At 35.4% G+C, this 25,099-nt stretch overlaps 1 protein-coding gene across 1 annotated transcript in view; it reads left to right on the forward strand.

Annotated features, from left to right (window-relative positions):
- Positions 1–14,316: 14,316 nt before the first annotated feature.
- The window catches only part of LOC138331622 (equilibrative nucleobase transporter 1-like), a 75,662-nt gene continuing 64,879 nt past the window's right edge, over positions 14,317–25,099 (forward strand). The window contains exon 1 of the mRNA XM_069279340.1: positions 14,317–15,054. Coding sequence (XP_069135441.1) covers positions 14,570–15,054 — 485 coding nt within the window. The 5' untranslated portion in view covers positions 14,317–14,569. The remainder of the gene's footprint in view (positions 15,055–25,099) is intronic.

Here is a 25,099-nt window from a genome sequence, read left to right on the forward strand (position 1 = left end):
ATCAAGTTCGCCAAGATAAACATTTGCGGATTAAAAAAAACCCACTGGCCATTCCTATTAGTATCATCAATTAGATGTTCGCGAAGATAAGCTTTCGAAAATATTACTTGGATCGCGAAATTAGCGAAAGTAAATCGCATGCGAAAGAAAATCGGTTTATAGCAAAACACACAGCCATATAATGATACATTTTACAATACATTAATACAAAATTATATATGACAAGTGGCCTTACTTAGATCTTTCGTTTTCATTTGGAAATTGTGCATATTTAACATACACACCTGTGTAGTAGTATACATTCACTTTCAAACCAAATGTTCCTGAATTCGTTCAAAGGATTGATAACCTATTTTATCTGTGACGAAGCAGTATTTATCCTATATGACAGAAAATTTTCATCTTGAGCATCATTTGAAGCATACGAAAGTTAGAAAAAACAACTGATGAAATCTCATTCTATGTCATAAAACAACAAAATCATACAACAGCCATTGATGATGTTGTTGTATGAAATAGATCTCGAATAATGTACAGCAACTAGCGCAATAATGAGGTCAGGGGCCCAACTATTAGAAGTAGACACAACACGAAAAGATCGCAGCCTCCCAAAGTATACAAGCATTTATACACGCAACAAATAGTGCATGGTTAGCGCCGTTCTCAAATTACCGTCACGGCATGCTAATAGGACGTCACGGCTAATCGACCACCCCATTGGTAACGTTTTACTGAAAGCGTTCGATCGTTTCGTGCGAATCTATTAAAATGCACATATATGATGTGTCCGTAATTGAGCTATTACCAACATATGAACATTTATATACTTTTTCTAAATTCCGAGGTTGTGACAATAACAAGTCAAAATTACGTTAAGATAATACTGATATTTTCAAATTTAATGATTGAATAATAGATAAACTTCGAAAGAAAAGTACACAAGACTTTTTGCGTTGTCATTTTGACTATTACAAAATATTGGAAGCTTGCCTCAGTGAGGTAGTCTCTGGACCCTGTCCCCTGGCTGATACTCGCCATAGCCTATAAAAGTAATACTTGTAGCTTTTACTGCCTACCGCTCAGCATGAAAGGGACGACTGGTTCATTGCCAGTAAAATGTGACCGGGTTGATGTGTGTTGCTAAGTATCTTCGGCGACACGTTTCAGTGATAAAGTGCAAGAAAAAGGCAAGAATTCGACTATTCAAAAAGACAAAACACGGATATACTGAAGTGTCTCAAACATGACTCCACTCACTCCATACACACAACACACTGCACATATGGAAGGTCGTCCTCACATGAGATTAGCTGTAAATAGGACGTGAAGTTAAGCAAGCACATAAATAGTTTTACAATTTGCCCTCCACAGGTTAAACGGCATATATCTATTTTTAATCGATATTTCCGATGAGTGTAAACTTTCAAAATACCAATGTCGACTGTCTCTTTACCACTATTACTTGGTCGACACTTAGTAAAACACTGCATGGGATGAGAAAATAAGAAGCATTCCTTGCCATAAAATTTTTCAGATTAACACAAGGCATATCTTGGACATAACTTCTCGTTTATAACGTCACGATGCAAACCTCTGCTGCATAAATACGTCCTGTAATATCTCTATACGGTAAAATGATGGTTATACAACGAGCTCGTGTAGTAATGAGACTGTTATTATTCCCGTAATGAATCAAAATGTCTGATCTCGCTTTCCTGATGTTGACAGCAGTACAAAGTGATCTCCTACAGGTCTTCCCCTCGTTTGTCATAAAAGCATCTAGCTGTCAACTCGAAAAGGTTAATATACCATTTTTTGGCATCTGATCTCGACAATGGTTCGCAGAATAATGTAGTTCTTCCTTTCCAGGACTAATTTGGAAGTCCTCGTATTGTCAATGTATCAGAATAAGGCATTTGGTTGCTGACTCGCAAAACAGGCGAATCTCCGTTTGCCTTCTTATAATATTGTAATATATTGAATTTTTCTCTGTTTTCATACTAAATATGGCTTATTTGCCGTTTTTTAATATCATTATAGAAAATATCCAATGGCACGAAAACCCGACGTTATCGTGACGTCAAAATAAAAACATTAATTGTGCGTATTGATTTGGAAAAAAATAATCTCCCTTGCAAAATCCTTTGAATCGTTCGTGTAAATGTATTTCAATTTATCAGGCAGTATGGAATATTATTTATAAACATTGGTGTCACGCGGATTCACACGGTTTGAAAAAAAAAAAAAAAAATAATTCGTTTGTTTTCGAGCAATGTCGGAGTTTGCTTACAAAATGCTGACGTTGCGATCGAAGACCTTCCCAAAGGACATTTTTCATAAATTGGTAAAATGAAATCGAGATAACATGCACTATTGCATATAACTGTGGTCAACGAACTAATTAGCCCCACTAACAGTCATTTAGATAACGACAAGTTATTTTTAAGCTGTTGCAAAAAAATTTCACCAAGATAATAAAAAGAAAAGGTATTGTCTAAAAACGTGTGCAGTTTTTATTTCTAATTTCATTTTAGATTAATGTTATGGTGATTACTGTACAATCATGACAGTCATTATTCCGACTTGTGCATGCAATTATACGTGTAATGTCGGAAATGATTATAAAATTCTTTTTCTATCACTAACGCCACTTTATTAGCCATCTCTTACTGTCTAAACTAAAATTAACTGCATTGTACCGAATTTATATCTCCTTAACTCTGTTATAAGGTGATTTTAAAATATATTTCTTATTCTCATTTTGATTATGGAGTGTCTTCGCAATTGCAATATGTTTTCAATCATTATAAACGCCACATCAATTTGGCATACATTTCCCTTTCATCGCACCAAAATGTTTTCACGACACAGCGAACCCCAATACTGGTATCGGTACAAGGTACGTCGCAGTTCGCGCGTATTTCTTCCTTGCTCACCGGCTTTTGATCTATCGCTGAAAAAAGGGATATCGTAATTGAAACTAATTTCCCTGAGGTAGAATTTCGTTTCAGTTTTGCAAGATACTCTCATATAACAGATCATAATTATAATACATACTTTAAGCAGCAGAGGACTGCTTAGCGACAGCAGAGTTTACTGAGTTATAACTGTATTCGCAAAAACTATTTTTTATTTGAATACATATTTCATAACGATTTTTGCTTGGGAAAAGCCACAACACAAGAATAACCCAGAACATGAATATACGTGTATCTAGAAACCGAATGTATTATTTCAGCAGACATAATATAATATTAATATACTGCCTTTAATATAATATTTGTGAGATTCATTTCCACTCATCATTTGTTTATTTTAGCTATTTTCTGCATTTTCAACGATTCATACACACTAAACCTCAAACATTTGTCTATATAATTCATAAGTAATACATAAAATTGAGAACAATCGTTTAAATTAAGATATCGCAGATGTCTAATCGACACAAAAATACAAACACTTACAACAACAAGTTTAGCTTTTATTGGTTACGCAATTGGTAAATCATTTCATAAAGGACATAGTGCCAGGGCTTTTTTCAAGATGCAATTGGGTATCTTAAATACATTTATTCTGAAATAATATCAGAAACCCGTACTTTTCAATGATGTTAATATATATTGTAAATTAAGTTAATTTCGTTACTGAAGAAAAATACTAATTCATTTACTCCTGTTTATAATATATAAAAATAACTATTCGTCAGCGTTGTAGTACCTTTCATGCTTGTGATTTTTACTACATTTTGTCAAAAGTTATGGTATAGATATTTTCGATAGTTGTGTAATATAGAAACATAACCTAGCATATACTTTATCGTATTTCGTTCGCCTGCCTAGTATTTAGAACATTAAGTACACGAGTTTATTATGACCTAGAAAACAAAACGGAGAGATAGGAATATAAACTACATGTATACTTACATGTGTACTTCTTCACAAGTACATTGTACTTACCTTTAGTGACCTGTGGCCTTTAAATAACCGATTTCAACATTCGTGACAATATTAAAGGAATATATTTTGATTTTTTTAAGTCAAAATGTATGAGGGTATAATGATAATGGAGCACGTGTACATTAAGTAACCCCGGCGAAGCCGGGTAACACAAAATTTTCACGGGCTCCATTATCATTATGCCCTCATAACCTCAACAAAATAAAAATATATTCCTTATATTTGCTGCTTTTCACGCAAATTAATATTATCTATTTTCGTGACAGTTGCATAGTTTTTATTAAAATATCCATATTTTACTCTCTCCCGTCATCGTCAACTAATTTGATTCAACAGCTGATCGGAGTAGAGTTTTTCATATGTTCCCACCAAACGGCTATCCCCTTAACAACAGATTCGCCGAACTTGCTGTACTATCATTTTACACTGATAATGATAATACTAGAAAGCATAGTTATTGCGTCGATGTCAGTGCAAACTGTAAATATTAGTACATATTATTCCGCGTAGACGGTTATTTACGCGATTCAAATGTGCGCCATTTGAATTTACAACGACGAAATTGAATTTCAGCGGTTTTAATTTTTTTTCAATCTGGCTTTCGGGGTTTATATGATTTAACTATTTCTCAATATTTGCGGATTCTATTTTCGCGATCATAGCATCGTTTTACGAAATTGCAAAAATACCATCTCCGCAAAAATATCTGGCTATGTGATATAAGAGATATGGTCTGAATTTCTACGACTTTCATTGACAAAATAACATGAAGTGATAAAGCATAATAACGCGATGTGTCTATTTTTCATCCCTTCCGTAGCCGGTCTTTAGTCCGTGTTGGGAAAAGGTGAGGGATATAGTTTGGAGTTTGAAACCATAAACTTGATTATAAACAACCATATCAATCAGCCAGTTTTCCATTTTAGAAATATCGAGTCGATAATACTTTGGTAAACTAGTATTGGTCAAACGTTGTTGAACTTAGCAGGGTGTCCTATGCTGATGGTTCTTTTTGAAATTTAGTTCACATAATAATATATATAACTAGCAATTGTCACCGGGACAATTAAAAATCATCATCGGGACAATTTGACGGCCTTTTCACGGGCAAGGTCATTTATATTAACAAACTTGGTAGCGCTTTGTGTCAACATCCTAAACGTCAAATTCAAGGTCTTTGCCATTTCAGAACTTCACAAGAAGTAATTTGAAGATTTTAAGATAGTGACCTTTAATGAATGTCAAGATATTTCATATTGAAAAACTGATAGCCATTTATTTCAGCATGTTGCATGTCTATATTAGGTGTTTAGGCCTTGCAGGACAGCAGACGTCATTTGAAGATTTTAGGTTTTTTCCCGCTGTGACCTTGAATATCTATGAAGGTCAATCATATTAACAAACTTGGTAGACTTTTATGCCAGCATGCTAACTATTAGGTCTGTATGCCTTCTAGAATTTGAGAAGACGATTTATAAATGATTTTTCAAAAAATTGCACTTTTGAACTTTGACCCTTATTTGCAACTGAAAGTTCACGATTTACAGAACAGTGGTAAGAAAGTTAATTGTTTCACTTTCTTTTCTGCATAATATATCAAAGAATCAAAGAAATTAACGAGTTACGACTGTCTAGGTTAAACCGAAAGTGACGGCCATATTTGAATTTGAATCGACACCAATTTAACAAGATTTGGTCACGGTGATAAGTGGAAGATCTTGTGTTAGTTTGAGCTTGATCGGACCGTTTGAGTCAGAGGAGATGTTTAAAATATAATTGTCCAAATTTGCCAAAATTTCTTTGTTACATATTTTAAAATTACGTCATAAAAAATGTTTAGTGGACCAACATTAAATCTGAAGACGCCAAAGTCTTCAGAATGGCATCCTTCATCGATGTGATGAAAAAAAAACAAAAAACAAACAAACCAGAAAATGGGGGAAAAGCTGTTATAGCGATTCAAAACTAAACATGATCATATGACATCCGAATACTCCATCGATGAAATTGTAATATCATATTAAATATATTCAATAGAAATAACTGAGTAAATGTCTTCTGTACCTGCTTTGGTGTTTAACATGGCCGGAATGGGACGACTGGTTTGCTAGTTTTCAGTATAATGTGATCACGTGATGTGTGCTGTCAAATATCTTTGGCAGCACATGGAAAGAAAACAAAAGCGGCCAAAAGTTTTATTATAAATGATACTTGAATTTTCTATCGATGATTGTGTTTTTGTTACCAGTATGTCATATCAAATATTGTACACAGAATGTTCAAAGAAAATAGAAGAGATAATATGGTGCCAGCCATATCAAACTGCGAGGTAGACAAGACACTCAGCAGTATATCTAGCAAACCAGAATTCTTTTTTATAAGTTCACCAAGTTATACTGTAATCATCATAATTATGTCATTTGTATATCCTATAAGCTACAGCCTGCGGTTTGTGATAAGCCACCTGCTCATATTTTCATTATTTATTGTTGTTTTTTGTGTATTTGGTTTTAGTGTATATAGTCTTCGCGTTAAAGGAATTGATTTCGCTAAAATTATGCATACCTATATTCCTTTGTTAAAATATTGACTCGGTCGTTCAAACTCGTTTAGTATTTTTTTCATTTCACTTTTGCTGCATACCCACCATGCATATATTGCTCTTAAAAGGCAAGGTTAAGAAAAAATACTCCATACCTTAATAAAATTTTACCAAGTTTGTTCAGATGACCGTTGTTTTGAAAATCGTAATTTGACAGTGGTTAGCCTAATAAGCGTTTAAACAATTTGGCTCTAGTCTTTAGATGTCTATATGACACTATACACTGTACTGATAATATTTGTTATTTTTGTTTTCATTGTACCTTTTAGAAGTATTTTATTTATTCAATATATCTGTTATTTCAAAATTTAAAGCCATGCATCCTCTTCAGCATCTACAGGGTTTCTAAAAATAGATCTTTGTAATAACAATAATAGTCTACTCATAAAATGATTCATACTAAACCCAAACGTAAATGTACATAAAAAAGAAAATTACTACAATAAAGTAGATAACAAAATCGATAACTTACTGAAGTAGTTGCGCTAATCGTTGAATTGTTGGAGACCCGGCACTGATTATGGAGTTTGAAAAGACTAATCGGCTCTTAAAAATCTGTCTATTTGTAGTTAGGAGAAAGGATAAAAGGAACTTCGACATAAACATATACCAAGCACCTGCCATCCGTTCGTAAAATGCTATATAGGGAACATAGCGTGTTATCGTTATAAGAAATAAAGCATCTTCATGTACTCAAGGGTATTCTATGTGGAAGATGAAGTGTTATGAAGAATGTGCTCGATTCTTTCAAAGCAACAAAAGACATACATCTTCTTATGTTTCCATTTCATACATATAACTATTGTCACAAATAGGCAGCCTCTTTTGTTTTGTTAAGGATTAACTTGAATATATTTTCATGTTATGGGGATATAACACAAAAATATCAGCCGATCAGAAGCGACGTTGCAAACGGCGACGCCATTTTTTCCCTTTATGGGCTGATACAGTAATTTTAGCCAATGGAAATGCTTGTTAGAAACAAAATTGAATTATGTCAAAATAATCAGAACAAGACATATAATCACACTTAGTTATTTCACAGAAAAAGAAATTAAGCTATTTTATTTGTAATAATAATCCATACATTTCTATAACTTGGTTTTTCTATCAAAATCATTCAAAATAAATTTCTATTCATGTTTAAGATTTTTTCTGAGTGTTACAGTGTTGTTATTGATATTTCTCTGGATATTGTCTTAACTACCAAATATAGCAATGCAAATAACAAATGTGGTCTGTGTGTCTGCGCTTCATATGTCTAGTTGCACATTGTATGTATCCTTGGACTCTAGTTGTGGATATTGCATTTTGAGACCGCCATCTTGGATTTTAATTGTTAACGTTTCTGTAGTACATAAGAAATCTGTCTCATATTTCATAGGTAGGTTCTTCATGGGCCACTTGCTGTGCGTATTGCATTTTGGGACCGATCACGGAACAAAATAAGTTGGCAGTCAAGCCGCCTTTTTCAATTTTAATAGTTCAAAAATATTAACGCCATTTCTCAGAAAGTACTGAAGAGATCTGCTTCAAATCTGATGTATTTGTTTTCATTGGTTCCTGGTGATGGATATCGCAATTTGGAAATAATTACAAATAATGGCCCAATGGTAGCCATCTAGGGTTTGATAGTAGGACTTTGTTATCGTTATTTCTTAAAAAGTGCTGAAGGAATCTTTCTGAACGTTCATACAAATGTATGTAGTTTGACTTGATTCCTATTGGTTGTCCATTGCATTTCATATATGGACAGGAAACAACATGACCAAATAGCAGCCATTTTGTCACTTTCTCAGACAGCACTGACCAGAATAGGCCTAGTTTCCTAAAATTAAACACGTGGGATTTTTTTAGCCCTGTCTTTGTTCTGCATATCAATTTTGGTACAAATCCAAAGCCATGGTAGACATTCCAAAGGTAAACCAGGAGAAAATTCGTGAAAAGTTCCGTCATTCCATTTTCAGACAACCATCATTCTTGTTGGCACCAAAATACGTTGGGATCTCTGGTCTTGTCTTGTACTTGACATTGCTTTCTATATAATCAATTGGTAGCACACAATTTGATTAAAATAAAATATGGTATTCACGGTCTGCCTTTTTGAGACATGCAGTGCTTTATATAATCTCCTTATGCCAATTATAGACCATTTCGACTTCCTGGTCTTCAATCATGTTTGCTGACATTTTACAACGTAAATTGTATGATATTCAGGGGACCCATAAATCCTTCATCTAGCTTTGAACTAGACTGGAATGACAATGTTCCGCTTGTTACGGCCCTTCTGCGGCTCCCTGCGGTTGTTTTTGTCCACACCGCATGTAATCGTGAGGCTGTAAAGTGACACTTGTGTGCTGCTTATTCTGTTACATAACCACCAAGCAAATATTACATAAAGCTATTGTTCATTATTCATAACGAAAAAAATAAAATAAAAACAATATTGAAAATTCTACGATATTGTAGCCTATTGCAATTGATCGTTGAAATCCCATATCGTATAGTTATACGATTAAGCAAGTGCGATATGTACACTATACCCATACTCGACCATGTGTCACGTATATTTAACAAAATAATACAGTATATAGCTGACGAAAAAGTTGATAAAAATGTTTTACAGACAAGATCACGTACGTAATAAGGTAAACACTTTACTGTTGAAGCAATTTGAGGAGTTCTAGACAACTGTTGGTTTACTCCACAGGGGCGGGCCAAGGTTCGACATTCAAGGTGTGTAAAAGAGCAGACATTGCCAAATTGATGCCTATATAATAGTTCGATCTCCGTGAAAACGTGACAATGAACCTGTCAAAACAATATAATTCAATTATATATCACAATTTTCTCTTTGATTCATAGAGGATCATAGTGTATCTCGTTCGGAATACCTTGTAGATTTTAAATGTAGACAGTAATTTTTTTTTTTAGACTTTTGCTATATATAAATTGTGAGCATCTTATATATATGATTCGCGGTATCCTTTTCTCTTCCTCCTAATTTGCTTTCTTCTTCCTAACGTATCCCATGACACCACCTCTCTTTTAGCCTTCTGTTCAGCGCTCGCTCCTGTGAGGTAGGTTCCAGGTTCTGTTCCCTGGCCAACACACACCGAAGTATATAAAATCGTAGTTTCTACTCTTGCTTAGCGCTCAGCATTAAGGGAGTGGAACGACTGGTTCGGCCGTTGTCTGTTTAATGTGAACGAGTAGAGTGTGTTGCTTGGTGTCTTCGGCGGCATGCTTCAGTGATATAGCACTATAAAAAGGGCAATAGTTCCACTATACAAGAAGACATCACATAAGTATACCCAGAACAGGCACCACGCCCTCCATACACACTTCATACTGCATACACAGAAGACCGTCTTTACATGACCCTGGCTGTAAATAAGATATCAATTGATCAAACAAACAAACAAACAAAATATTAAGTTAACACCATGACCTTAGATAAGTGTCAAGGTCAATAACTAAAGCAAACATCTTGATAGAAGTAAGCTTAATATAAAATGTCAAGCTCTTTTAGACTGAAAAAGGACGTTAAATTGCGCCAATTTAAATACATAAGCTTTATAATGTTATTTCTTTACAGAACAATTCTTCGATTCAGCATGTTAACCAGTATGTCGTGATATGTCTCTTGATTTTCAATAGTAAATGATTCCAGCTTTTCACTTTTGTGAATGCAAATGGACGTCAAATTAGTTTACTTTACTTGACTTGGTAAGTCGCATTTCAAGAAGTTAAACGCATGCAATGTTCAACTGACGACACCGTACAAAGGACCACTCATATTAAAGAGACTGAGAATATATCGCCATATGCTAAGTATTGTTTTGTTTGTTTTTTTGATTCATCAACGTCCTATTAACAGCCAGGTCATGTAAGGACAGCCTCTCATGTATCCAGTGTGTAGCCTGTGTGAAGTGCTAGGTGCGTGTTTTGGGCGACTGCGGTATGTTCGTGTTGTGTCTTCTTGTATAGTGGAAGTGCTATATCACTCATACGTGTTGTGGTAACAAATAATAATGAATATTGTTTATATGTCGTTATATTTTAGATATCTCAACGGAACAGCCAAGATTTATTTCATTTTATGAGCTTTTTGACAAGGATGCAGTATATTTATTATTCTCATCGTTAAGCGTTTGTTAGAAAGTATAACTACTGGTGCCAACAAAGGTGGTGTCGAGTGTCTTAATTCCCATCGACTTACTTGTTCCCTGGTTGGTTCTAACCCATATCATTCATAACAACTAATGATTGAAATTACAGATGTCTCCTAAACGACCCTCGACGATTTGCGATGGAGTTCGGTATCAGTCTTTTAGAACAATTCATTTTATTATTATCATGAAAACCATTTTTTTCAAAACATTGGCATAATGTTTGGTTTACCTTTAAAAAAAATATATATATATACAAATCGTTACCTTAATTGGAGACCGAGAAATAACAACAGGAAGTAGACCTTGGGCTTGAAATTATAATTACTCGCCCACGTAGAAATGTATATCATTGAAGAGTAGGTTACGAGAATAGCTTTAGAAACCTTAGCAGAGGAAGAGGTGAAAGAGATTCATTGAATTTCACATGGGTCTGTTGAGTGGACAAGAATATATCAACTCTCAAGAAGGTTTTAATTGCCAAACCTCGGAAGCCTCTGTTGGTTGGTTAAAATCTCGCACGAAGGTTGAGATATTCTTGCACACTTGACTGGCTAATGTTTGATACATTTTCTCCCATACTTTAAAAGTTGCATAACGTTGACATCGCAGAGAAGTCCCAATCGGTCAAAATTAATAGCGTCGTCGACAATAGTATCCGCATGTATCGATGTATCACGTCATTGTCAAGAGCGTGTGGGCTGTCTTTTTCCTACCCCTGGTAAATGACACAGTTATCTTTTCCGTCGAAACCGCGAGATAACATTGTCAAGTATGGGAGAAACAGTTATCTATTCACTAGCATCCACAGGATAACCCAGTCAAGGATGGGAGAAACAGTTTCCGCGGGATAACCCAGTCAAGGATGGGAGAAACAGTTATCTTTTCACTAGCATCCGCGGGATAACACAGTCAAGGATGGGAGAAACAGTTATCTTTTCACTAGCATCCGCGGGATAACACATTCAAGTATGGGAGTACAAAATGTCTACAGTGACGCTCCATGTGAAGCTGACTTGGAATTAGAATTAATAAAAACACGACGCAGAATAGGATCTATGAATAGCAATATAATAATTGATCTAGAACTAAAAACTGACAAAAGAAAAGGAAACCTCCAGCCTGTAATTAATCCCTTTAATGAAATGAGAAATGCAATCAATATATACTCATCGATCCAGGCGACAATTAGAATTAATCAAAACGCACGAATAGGAAAAGATAATGTCACTTCTAATTAAAATCGTTGAAGTACATATATCTCAATGAGACAAACCCATACTGAATTTCTGCAACACTAACGGTATATATTATTTGCATAGCACTTTTAATGTGCATGGTAACAGCAATTAAAATATCAATTTGACAATTTAATATCATCTTTTAGTATTTCACTTGCTGTCTTGACGTTCTCATTTCCGATAGTTGAAACATAAAGCGTAAAGTGAAACAAAAAGTAAAACCTGTTAAAATTTCGAAAGGCCAGACAACGCTTTAAGGATTTTGGACGCGAATCCGTGTAAAGCTCCATGTTGCTTATTCTAAACAATAAGAAATGTTGCTCGAAACCATGTAGTATTGATTAAATAGACGGTTTCTGTTGTAGACTCACGATTAGGAGAAACAATAGAACGTAATAATCAAACGTGACTCAAAAGAATCAAAATAATATTCACAAAATTAGGAATTTTAAGTTTGCGAAACAAATTTGCTGCCAATACAATAATTTGACATTTTATTAAATTAAAATTTTGTTTTCAGAATCTGAGTGAGCGTACATTAAGCTTTAAATACTAAGAAATTGTCGCTTCATAAAAAGAAATTAATGTATTTAACGTGATAAGTGTCAGTCTGTAACACAATGTTATACATGATTTACACTTAAAACGTTATCAAAATGAATTGCTAATTTTCATAAAGCTATATCTTATATATTGAATTAACAGTTTATAAATGTAGGGAAATTCAATTTGGCAATATTTCATCTAGATTTCTGGCATACAAGAGGTACAAAATGTATCGGAAGATAAGGATCGACTACCCGAAATGGAAAATAGGGCTGACGCTCAAACTAAATACAAAATGAAGAAATGTCAGGATGGATTTATTGGTTTAATGTCCTATTAACAGCCAAGGTCATGTAAGGACGTGGCAGGTTTGTTGGTGGGGAAAGCCGAGAGTAACAGGAGAAAATCCACCGACCAGCGGTCAGTACCTGACAACTGCTCCACATGAGATTGGAACTCGCCACCCAGAGGTAGAGGTCTTGTGGTAATATATTGAGACATCTTAAATAACCACTCGGCCATCGTCGACCTTCAAAAAATTTAGAACATGCTTTAGACCTTTACACTGCATATGAAAAAGCAATATTCAATTTATTTGTTGTAAATGTACACACTCGGAAACAGATTCATAAACGTAAAACACAGCATGATGAAATCTAGGATCGATCTAAATTTGATTAAAACACATAATATTATTCTACCTCCTTTTCACCAAACGAATTGAAAATAGTCATTGTGTTTTAAAGAGATTGCCATCGATCTACAATGTGTTTGCAAACTTAGGTAAGATGATTTCTATAGGGAATTTCAAGGTTATATCATTCTAAATTTCAATGATATACGGTGGTTCCTACTTGAAATTTTAAAATAAAACAGTAAAAGCATTATCTCCTTTAAAACCTTTTGATATTTTATCATTCTGTTTTACTGTTCGAACGTTTTAAATTCCTTCAATATTATTTGCATAATAAAGATGGCTTTGTTTTATGTACTCTTTAGGACGTTAACTATCTCAAACCAAGTTTTGCACAGAAAGAATTAATTTCTAATGATGCTAAACCTCTGAAGAATGGGGATTTCCTCTTTCAGGAGCAGACGAGTTAGTTTTTTTGTTGAGTTGAAACAAAAACTTACTTTCCGTCGTTACCAACATTGAAAAATTTGAGCTTCAAGATGAAAAAAATATTGAAAATAATTAATTGTGTCTCGAACAAAGTCCATGGGACTAATCCCTGTATGTCGAAGTACTGATTTTGCATCCACCAAAAGGGAACTCAATTATATATAAGGTATATACTGTATCTATATATTTGTGTAAATTAGACATATATTTACATAAGAAATCCAGTTATTGATCAAATAATGAGAGTAGTTTATGCTCTGTGGAGCATGTTAAAATACTGGTCAACGAAAACCCCAACTTGTTAAGGTGGAAATATTTCTCCTAAGGAACATGGCAAAGACACCATGTCATGTATGGCATTGATCAATATTGTCGTGCAACAACTGGAGTCTATAGATAAACTCATAGGACCAGCACGATGGTAATAATAGTTATGATTTAACTTTACACTTTACACACGAGTAAACATCGTGGCCATTAGGCGTGCTATTCTATACCGGTCACTCCCACCCTTTCTTGCTTGGCGTTTAGCAACCATACGCCTTTCGGATTGTCTATTAGGCACAACGCGAATATCAATCGAATCAGCGGCGACATAGACAATAGACAGTGACTGGCGTGCTCTACTACATCCCAGAGTTCTGTAACGCTCGGCTCGGACAGCAGTGTGATTAGCAAATCCAGCAAGTTACGAGAGATATATTAGATTTAATAGAAGGCTAAGACTCTAGCTTGTCGCTCAGTCGAGCAGTTAATTAGTCTTTACGACAATCTATTTTCCATACTCGCACATACACGAGAGTTCTTAATGAAATGTGCCACATGATTACTTGACCAAGGAATTGGTTTTCACATAGTGTTCTAGATTGCTATTAAGCAGGATACAGTCTTTTTTCTGATTGTCATTAGGTTTGGTTATTTAAAGCAAGATGGTGCACTGCTCATTTAACAAGCGCCATTTAACACTGATTTGGGCTGTTATGGAGTGTTTGTTCTTTACCGGTATTGTCTTTGGATGGTCGTGGTTATCTGTGACTCTTCGAAGGGACCGTTACTTTTTAGATCTATGTAACATAACACTTGAAGAAGATGTTCCGGATGTATTACCAAACACGGTTCTGAACACAGACATGCTTACAGAGCTTGAAACACCTATAATACGTACGAATATAAACAAAAACAAGTCCCGACGGAAATGTCGCCCTAGAAAGAAATGGCGGACCACAACACCACCTTACGAGTATGAAGTGTACGATTCCTTTCCTCTGAATGACTCCAGATATTTTTGTGACGAGCAGGAGGAGAGGTTGGATATAGTGAATGCCATAGTGTTGATAATTCGACATGGACTTCTTTTACCCCTGGGAATCTTTTTAGATGCCTACGGTACGACAAGGACTCGTCTTATTGCCGTGTAAGTATATTTGTTTCAATTACTAAATACAGTCATCTTATTTATCCCTTTAACTATGCATAAGTCATGTTTTATGTATTTGTCATTTGTTTTAGCTTCACTACCTCATTTCAGCGTACAAAATATTATGCTTTTATTATATACACAGCTGTAAAAATAGTTGTTATACATTTTAAACAATTAATGATCTAGTAACTAAAAAAGGTATATATGATTTGGTATAAAAGCTGATTTCTTATTGACATACTCCCATGGTCCACACAAACAGCAACTCTTACTGTTCTACAAATACAGAGTTATAATTACATCTGCTACCAATTACGTTATCGCAAAAAAACGAACTTGATCATAGAAGAATTTTCCCCTATAATCCCTATGATCCCTGACGGAAACATACCAAATTAAAGTCGCAGTTCAAGCTTAGTCATCCACGCACAAGAAGTGATGCAACTTAGACAAATGAAGCTAACAGAGAAGCTAATATAGCTATTTATATGCTAAGACTTTAAAGTATGTTAGAGTGTCCCAATCCCAGAAGCTTGCAACATGGCGATACATGTGTTTGTGATCATGATGTATAGTTTGAATGTCGTCTTTTTGTAGCCTTTGTTATGTGTACGTAATGGTACCTAAACAGAACTGCTTTCACCTTTTATATGAAGATGTAAAGGAGTTTGATAATTTTGTCTGAACAGGTATTATCATATCATCATTACTACATTTATTACTAGTTCATCTTTTAAAAAAGTAATTTTCAAACTTTCTATTATTTGGGTTGTCCTCTATGTTTCCGGCGTAGTCAGGCCACGCTTAAAAATGTTTCGATGTCAAATTTCTTTTTGATAAACTTTAAATTTCTGTTTCGGCAACCTCATGGACCATTACATATTTAAGTAGAATATTAGCGATTAAAAACTGAAATACTGCAATATTTTACTAAACAACTCAAAAAACAGACAAATTTTCGATGTCAAATTACATAGCAATTGGTCAAATAGTAGAACTTCAATTAAATATTCGAAGATTATCAATATAAGTGGCAACCACTTTCTATACATTTCTGTTTGTCTCGGCCAAGGAAACGTAATGTAGATACATCTTCTATAATTTGTTGACCCAGAGGACTAGCAACAGAAATACCAACAAGTTTGTATAGACTTGTTTGTGTTGCCATGGAATTTAATCGAAATCTCACCACTCTAACAGTCTCAAACATCCATGGTAAACAGCAGAAGTCTTCAAAATTCTATATGCCTCGGCCAGGGAAATTGTCCTTTTTACATACGGAAACCTCTAAGATTAGCAACTGGAGTAGCAACTACTGTTTACATATTTGTATGTTTCTTTTTCCGTCTCTGCCAGGGAACTATATCGACATCTACCGCTTCTTAAATGGAGAAATATCATGTGTGTCAGTCAGTGTGACAGTTTTCATATAGCCTTGGTATTCATTTCTCCTGTGTGAATGCAGCAAACGTCGATTTTGTTGTTATTGCTTTTTGATTTTCTGCCAGACAGTTCAGAGCAAATAACTCTGGCATTTCTTTCAAATTAATAGCTAGCATTAAACGACACCTCATGGCGACGTCAGAAAGATATATTGAACAAATAATAGAAATAGATTATATAGAACAAATGCTTTTGTAAGTCAAAAAATGAATCTTGTGTATAAGATGAAATGCTTGTACATTAAAAGAGATAAACCAAATAGATTTTTTAAAATTATTGATTCTATGCAATATATATAAAATATTTACAGATGTTTCATATCATCTTCTTGAAAAACTGTTTTATATATTGTTTGACAGATCGTGCATGCAATGCCACTTATTATGGAACGTAATGTGTTGATTTGTGTAAAACAGATTAGAAATTTTATCATAATAACAATAAGCGACAAGAGTAATTCGTTTGGGAGTAGTTAGAAAATCCAACTGTTTCGAGTTCATTTTGCATGTTACTGCGTTAAGTACTGTTTTCATGGCTATATTACATCTAAGCATTGCTTATGCTATATCGTAAAAAAGGAAATATCAATCATATTATTACATTAAATTCATAGTGTATACATACATGTAAGAGAATACACAGTTAGTATCTTACAATACAAGGTTTATTTTGGTGCGAGACTTAGGAAAGCCGAGATGACGAGGCTTTGCCGAGTCATCTCGGCTTTCCGTGTCGAGCACCAAAATAAAACTTGTATTGTAAGATACTAACCGTGTATTCTGTTTATCCTGCAACCATTATGGCTTTCAAAACGAAAGCAAATTGACAGTTCCTTACTTTGTTTCGCTCGAAGCGAGACGCTTCTTTGATGCGGAGGTAAAGATTCATTCACTTAACCGAATGAGAGTGTACTCCTTTTTACTGCCGTGGGAAATAAATAAGCGCATTCACTTAACAGTAACCGTAATTCTATTCAGTGTGATATATCACTGAAAGGAAATGAAAATACTCAAATAGCAATAAATACCCATTAAAGAATTACTTAACAATACATACCTTTGTCATGAGCCAAGAAAAAGACGACACCGCCATACGAGATTTTCGATATCGTAAAAAATGACGTCATTTCGATGAATGTGACGTCACGTTTTAGCGGGACTGAATGACGTTTCATTCACCGGAAGGTTCAAGTTCTGGGTCAAGTTAGAAAAAGTTCCGTCAGATATGGAACAAATTCACGTGATCGTATTGACGGATAAAGCATATCGTATTGACGGATAAAGCACAAGTTTATCCGGCAGTAGTTATCGGTCAGTATGTGGGACAGTTGCAGTGTATACATACATGTAAGCGTTGCTTATGGTACATGTATTTAGAAATAAGAAACATCAGCGGCATTATCACCTTAGAGTCATGGTGTATCATTTAAAAAAAAGTTTTTATTATTGTTAATTGATTTGCTTTGTTCTGTTACCTTAGCAGATAGATAATTTTATAACGCTGTGATTGCAACTTCATTCACTCTATATAGTATATAGATACGTCATAATTTGCTTCTGTTTAAGTCGCATCACGAATTTGGCTGAACTGCTTGTTTGTCATTTGTTTTCATTTGAATGGATTTACAGCTCTTTGTGGTATATTGCGTTTAAAATCATTAAGATAACATTATTCAATAGGCAATCTTATAAGTTTAATGTAATTCCCATTTCATTTTCGTAATAGTGAGAATGAAAGCATTCTAAAATTTTTACCTTAATAACTTCAATAGGTTATCTTAATATTAAAATGCTATCCCCATTCATTCTTGTAATCATTTATGTTACACCATGTTACATTTATCTCAGATATCTTCCATATGTTAAACTTTGTTACTGCATCACTTTTGACCTAATTCAAACACCGTCCCAATTGAGAAAGGTTCTTTGCACTGTCTCCTGGTCACATAAAACATTATTTGTCTTTTTTTCCTTCTTTACCTTTCCCTTTCAACTTTATGATACTATAAAATTTTGGATTTTTAATTACATACTAAACAATTAATTCAAATTGCGTTCAAGATGGATATAATAAGTGCATGCGTAGATTGCTTTTCAGTCACAAAACGAAACATGTAAAAGTTCATATGTTTAAATATGATTTAATTGTATATATTGATACCTGCCCTAAAAGCCCATGCGTTGCTAAGACCACTTCCTTAAATTGTAAATGGCACAAATTGACACGTTTTTACAGACCGCTTGGCTATACAGACTAAGTTCCCCGAGGTGGTCTTTATTATTTGACCTTACACGGCTTATTCCATGAAATCATATCATTTACTGAATAATTAACTAACATATTCAGATTTTTTTCTAGGAATCTGTAGTACCTTTGAACCGATATTCGTGTCATGCTATTCTTTTTATAGTGTATTTTATACGCGTACATCTAGGGCTTTGTTAAAGTGTTAAAGCGTAGGCACCGCACATAGATGCCTGGAGATAGAATTAATCATAGCTAGAACGGGATAATGCAAGGAAAGTCTTATCTTAAATATGCGGAATCAACATACGACAAGTCCATGCCACAGAATACAAATGAAGCTGATAGAAAAATAACTACCTTTCCATTAGCGCTTGTTAAAAATAAAGTTGGTTAGGGCAGTGTAATCTAGTTCTATGATTGGATTGTTGAGTCGTTTCAACAAAGCGGTATAAACGTACACAAAAAGATGTATGCTAAAGATATGACCCCAGAAAAAAGAAAACAAGCACACTCCAAACGACATGTGATTATGATGTAATGCATTGTTATAAAGATGTATCGTGCCTTTGACATATGTAACGCAATAGAAAATCAAGTATAGTTGTACGACTGCACAGAGGTTTCAAACGATTCATGTGACAGTCATTTTCTAAGCATGTAATACATAAAGTACATTCATTGGATTGGGTAGAAGTGATAATGATACACGATGTTAATGATGAGGTCACCAAACGTAAATTGACGAGGAAAAGATATGCGATATCTTTGTTAAACAAAACTAATACTGAAAAATGTAGATTTGTCATGAAATTTGCCCTTGAATTTATAAAATAAACATCAAAAACATTGCTTGACATTTGTGATCTTGTTTTATTTAAGAAATCTTGATATACAATGATATTCATAACGGAACGTCTAAACAGTTGATCGTGAACAGATATGGTTGTTATTCTTCGCTATATGTATTACGATGTTACATCTCGTCTCGTCACTGGGCCGTAGCCGGATTCTTAAGATTTCTAGATATATTATCATAAGCCTCCACCTCCGGGCCGCGAGTTCGAACCCCATAAATGACAGTAGCTAGGCTCTGACCACTGGTCTTTGGTCTTTTCTAGACACTTTTGAGTACGTCCTCTTTTCTCGTCTTTCTTCTTTACATGACCCTGGCTGTTAATAGGAATAATAAAATTAAACTTAACTAAACTAATGAAATAATTGTTCATAGAATTGTATTGAAATGTAAACAACTATTAAAAAAACCTGAATTGTATTGTGGGCTATTCTCTGCTTCGTTGATCCCTTATGATAGGTAGTATATTGCGACGAGTGCGGTGGGTCATTCTCTGCCACAATGGTCTGTTGTGATATGTAGAATATTCAGACGAGTGCAGAGGGTCATTCTCTGCCACAATGGTGTCTTGTGATATGTAGAATATTCTGAGGAGTGCAGAGGGTCATTCTCTGCCACAATGGTGTCTTGTGATATGTAGAATATTCTGCGGAGTGTAGTGGGTCATTCTCTGCCACAATGGTGTCTTATGATATGTAGAATATTCTGAGGAGTGCGGTGGGTCATTCTCTGCCACAATGGTGTCTTGTGATATGTAGAATATTCTGAGGAGTGCGGTGGGTCATTCTCTGCCACAATGGTCTCTTGTGATATGTAGAATATTATGCGGAGTGCAGAGGGTCATTCTCTGCCACAATGGTCTCTTGTGATATGTAGAATATTCTGAGGAGTGCGGTGGGTCATTCTCTGCCACAATGGTGTCTTGTGATATGTAGAATATTATGCGGAGTGTAGTGGGTCATTCTCTGCCACAATGGTCTCTTATGATATGTAGAATATTATGCGGAGTGCAGAGGGTCATTCTCTGCCACAATGGTGTCTTGTGATATGTAGAATATTATGCGGAGTGCAGAGGGTCATTCTCTGCCACAATGGTCTCTTATGATATGTAGAATATTCTGAGGAGTGCAGAGGGTCATTCTCTGCCACAATGGTGTCTTGTGATATGTAGAATATTCTGAGGAGTGCGGTGGGTCATTCTCTGCCACAATGGTGTCTTGTGATATGTAGAATATTCAGACGAGTGCGGTGGGTCATTCTCTGCCACAATGGTGTCTTGTGATATGTAGAATATTCAGACGAGTACGGTGGGTCATTCTCTGCCACAATGGTCTCTTGTGATATGTAGAATATTCAGACGAGTACGGTGGGTCATTCTCTGCCACAATGGTCTCTTGTGATATGTAGAATATTCAGACGAGTGCGGTGGGTCATTCTCTGCCACAATGGTCTCTTGTGATATGTAGAATATTCAGACGAGTGCGGTGGGTCATTCTCTGCCACAATGGTCTCTTGTGATATGTAGAATATTCAGACGAGTACGATAGGTCATTCTCTGCCACAATGGTCTCTTGTGATAGGTAGCATATTCAGACGAGTGCGGTGGGTCGTTCTCTGCCACAATGGTCTCTTATGATATGTAGAATATTCAGACGGGTGCGGTGGGTCATTCTCTGCCACAATGGTCTCTTGTGATAGGTAGAATATTCAGACGAGTGCGGTGGGTCATTCTCTGCTTCAATGGTCTCTTGTGATAGGTAGAATATTCAGACGAGTGCGGTGGGTCATTCTCTGCCACAATGGTGTCTTGTGATATGTAGAATATTCAGACGAGTACGGTGGGTCATTCTCTGCCACAATGGTCTCTTGTGATAGGTAGAATATTCAGACGAGTACGGTGGGTCATTCTCTGCTTCAATGGTCTCTTGTGATAGGTAGAATATTCAGACGAGTACGGTGGGTCATTCTCTGCCACAATGGTCTCTTGTGATATGTAGAATATTCAGACGAGTACGGTGGGTCATTCTCTGCCACAATGGTCTCTTGTGATATGTAGAATATTCAAACGAGTACAGTGGGTCGTTCTCTGCTTCAATGGTCTCTTGTGATAGGTAGAATATTCAGACGAGTGCGATGGGTCATTCTCTGCCTCATTGATCCATTGTTATTAAAGAAGTATATTCAGACGAGTGCAGTGTGTTATTCTCTGCTTCAATGGTCTCTTGTGATAGGAAGTAAATTCAGGCGAGTGTGGTGGGTTATTCTCTGCTTCAATGATTCCTTGTGAAAGGTAGTATATTCAGACGAGTGTGGTGGGTTATTCTCTGCCGCCTCATTGATCCTTTGTAATAGGTAGGTTTTTCAGACGCGTGTAGTGTGCTATTCTCTGCCTCATCGAACCCTTATGATAGGAGGTATATTCAGGCGAGTGTGGTGGGTTATTCTCTGCTTCAATGATCCCTTGTGAAAGGCAGTATATTTAAGCGAGTGTGGTGGGTTATTATCTGCCTCATTTAACTCTTGTGATAGGTTATATAATTTAACGGGAGTGGTGGGTTATTCTCCACTTCATTTATCCCTTGTGATCAAGCAAAATATTTCTAGTTCACAGAAAAGCTACTCCTACCGAACCATACAGCTGAAGCCGTCAGTACACAAGACAAACGTCTAGTCAAGATACACACACCGGTCAGCCTTAACCGAGAATACGTAGTGGTTAACACCGATAAGCTGACGTTATCCATAAAAATTCTGACTGTCTCGGGCGAAAGAAAGAACACTAGTCTCTCCATAGGGAGCACACTCGTAACAGAAAATATAGGTATAGATAGGTACATTGAGGAAGAAAAGAAAAATTGAAGCAAGCATGAGATTTAAAAAAAATGGAAAATAAAACAGCTAAGCTTACTTCTTAAAGATAAAAGAATGGAGCGATTCATTGAGGGAGAAAATACGAAGCAAGCACATGCTTTAAAAGAATGGAAATTTAAACAAATCCGTGTTCTTCTCTAAGATAATAGTATAGAGAGGTTCATTGAGGAAGAAATTACGAAGGAAACATGTGCTTAAAAATAATGGGAAATAAAATAACAAAGTGTTCTTCTCGAAGTAAAAGTATGGAGTGTTTCATCGAGTAATAAATTACGAGGCAAGAATGTGCTTTAAACAAATCCACGTTCTTCTTTAAAATAAAGGTATAGAGAGGTTTAGAGGAAGAAAATACACAGCATGCATGTGGTTTTCACAAATAGGAAATAAAACAAATCCGCCTTCTTGTTTAGGTACTTTACTGTCAGTAATACGATAATGCTTTTATTGTTATTGGACAGACATTCGTGCGCCACGTTAGTACCTTAAAACAAACTATAGTGTATTTACATCACTTAAAATTCTATCCAACACCATGAGAGGAGAATTATGTAGATCCTGTTTATATTGGTCACGTCCAATATTAGGAGCATGTCACCGCAAGCAACGACCCGCTTTTATAACTTAATCCAGATCCTTTTTATTGAGTTAGAGATGCGTTTGGAAGTAACCGAATAGGACGCATTCATTACCAAACGTTGGGATGTCGATATTTGCTAGGCAATCGGGCGTGGATATTGGGATCACATTTCCAGTGAATATTGTTTGGAGAGCGCGTCTCGTGCCGTTCTCCGATAATTTTATCGAAGTTTTCTGTATCATCACATTCCTTTAACCTCATTCACGACAACTCAATGAATTTATATCGTCTTGCGCTTGGCTTAAAATTGATAAGGACTGGATTTCAAACTTGGCATGTAGGGATGCAAGAAATTTCTTTAACGGAAAAAGAAATATTTGTGCGATTTACATATCTTTCATTTTTGCTCGGAGCCTTGCAGCGAGGACAAAGTCAATGAAATACTGTCTATAGACATTACAAAACCTATTCTGCTGAAAGACGCACGTCCCCATATAACATTATTGAATGCTGTCCTCGGTAGATTTCTTTAGAGAGTTGCTCTATAAATTGAAATGGAAGTCGACAATAATAAATGGGTACAATATAATTACTACTATCAATATGCTTTATTTGAAGTGGAAGGGCATACGTATGATGAGCGCTGCCCCCTTCCCAAAAACAGAATCGTAAATATAAATAAATCTCAAACCTTACTACTTCTCGCTGCCTCTTTAATGATTGAGGAAGGGGAAGGCTTCTGGATCGTGCCCTTTAACCGAAACGCATTCTCGCAAAACCGTCAGGGAAATACTGGATGCAGTCTCTCGTCGATCCGTCCTGATGAGAAATGTATCCAGGCAATTTCTACCGTAAAAAAATGAAAAAAAATCAATCTTGGCAGCAATTCTGGACACCATGCGTAAATGTAAAAGTTTTTCCTTCGCAAATAGTTTGTATAACTGTACATTTGGTATAAATTGAGAGCAATGTTATATGGAAATAAGACAGAGAGGGAAAATTATTATATCTTAATATGGAAATCAGTATAAGAGGCCTTCCGCGAAGGGAAATGTATTATATTAAAGTTATATAGTTATAGTAAAGGTGTATGACTTACTGTATTTGGCATAGAAAAACTATCTAAAGTATTCTTCATATTTTTTTCCCCTCTCTTAATTTTATTTTTCTATATTTACTGACTTTTGTAAAATTTGTATTCGCAAAGTTATTAAACAATTACTATGATTCGACGTAAATAATCATACCTTGTAATATGAAGCTAATATGAAAGTGAGAAAGGGGAAGGTTATTAAACGTGCCCCTTGACCGAAACGCACTCTCGCACAAACGTCAGGTCTGTTGTCTAGATCAATTATTCATATGTCAGGATGTAGACGTTATAAATCATTATTTCATTTGTTACGAGTAATAAGTGTTGGTGGTTATGAGAAGTCTTCATCATATATTTATGTTACTTATTGTTCGTTTATCATTAGAGCTAATCATATCGAACCTTGTCGTACAGTTTTTTCTTTATATTTTCTACTGTTTAAATGTCATCAGAGTAAGTGATATTAGACCTTGTCCTCATAACTTTTATTACTGTATGTCGTCAGAGTTGGATACATTGTGTACTGTAAGTACTAACGCCAAAGACGATGGAAGATACCAGAAGATAACAGTACTATGACCGGTTAGCTTTCTTTAAAGTCGGCTGCCGTTGTATTTTATTTTAAGGGACACCGTACAACATAGTCTTCTGACAGACCATTCACAGACTCGTGACTTACATGACATATGTCATACTTCATTAGTTGGCGATCTTCTGTTGAGCGTGTTCTTTATTACGATGGAATATGTCATAGTTCATTATACTTATTCCGGAACAAGTCATTTCTTCTGACATATAACGTAGCTATTGTGGTTATAGTAGGAGGATAAACCAAAGGGTAATGGGTTTGTGTCATTCGTTTGATTGTCTTCTGAGAACTACTGGAAGAGGTGGGGATAACGCTGACATTGCAAATATTTCATAACCTAGTAACTTAAATCAAAACATGGGCATT

The sequence above is a fragment of the Argopecten irradians genome, chromosome 9 (assembly GCF_041381155.1).
Source record: "Argopecten irradians isolate NY chromosome 9, Ai_NY, whole genome shotgun sequence".
Lineage (NCBI taxonomy): Eukaryota > Metazoa > Mollusca > Bivalvia > Pectinida > Pectinidae > Argopecten > Argopecten irradians.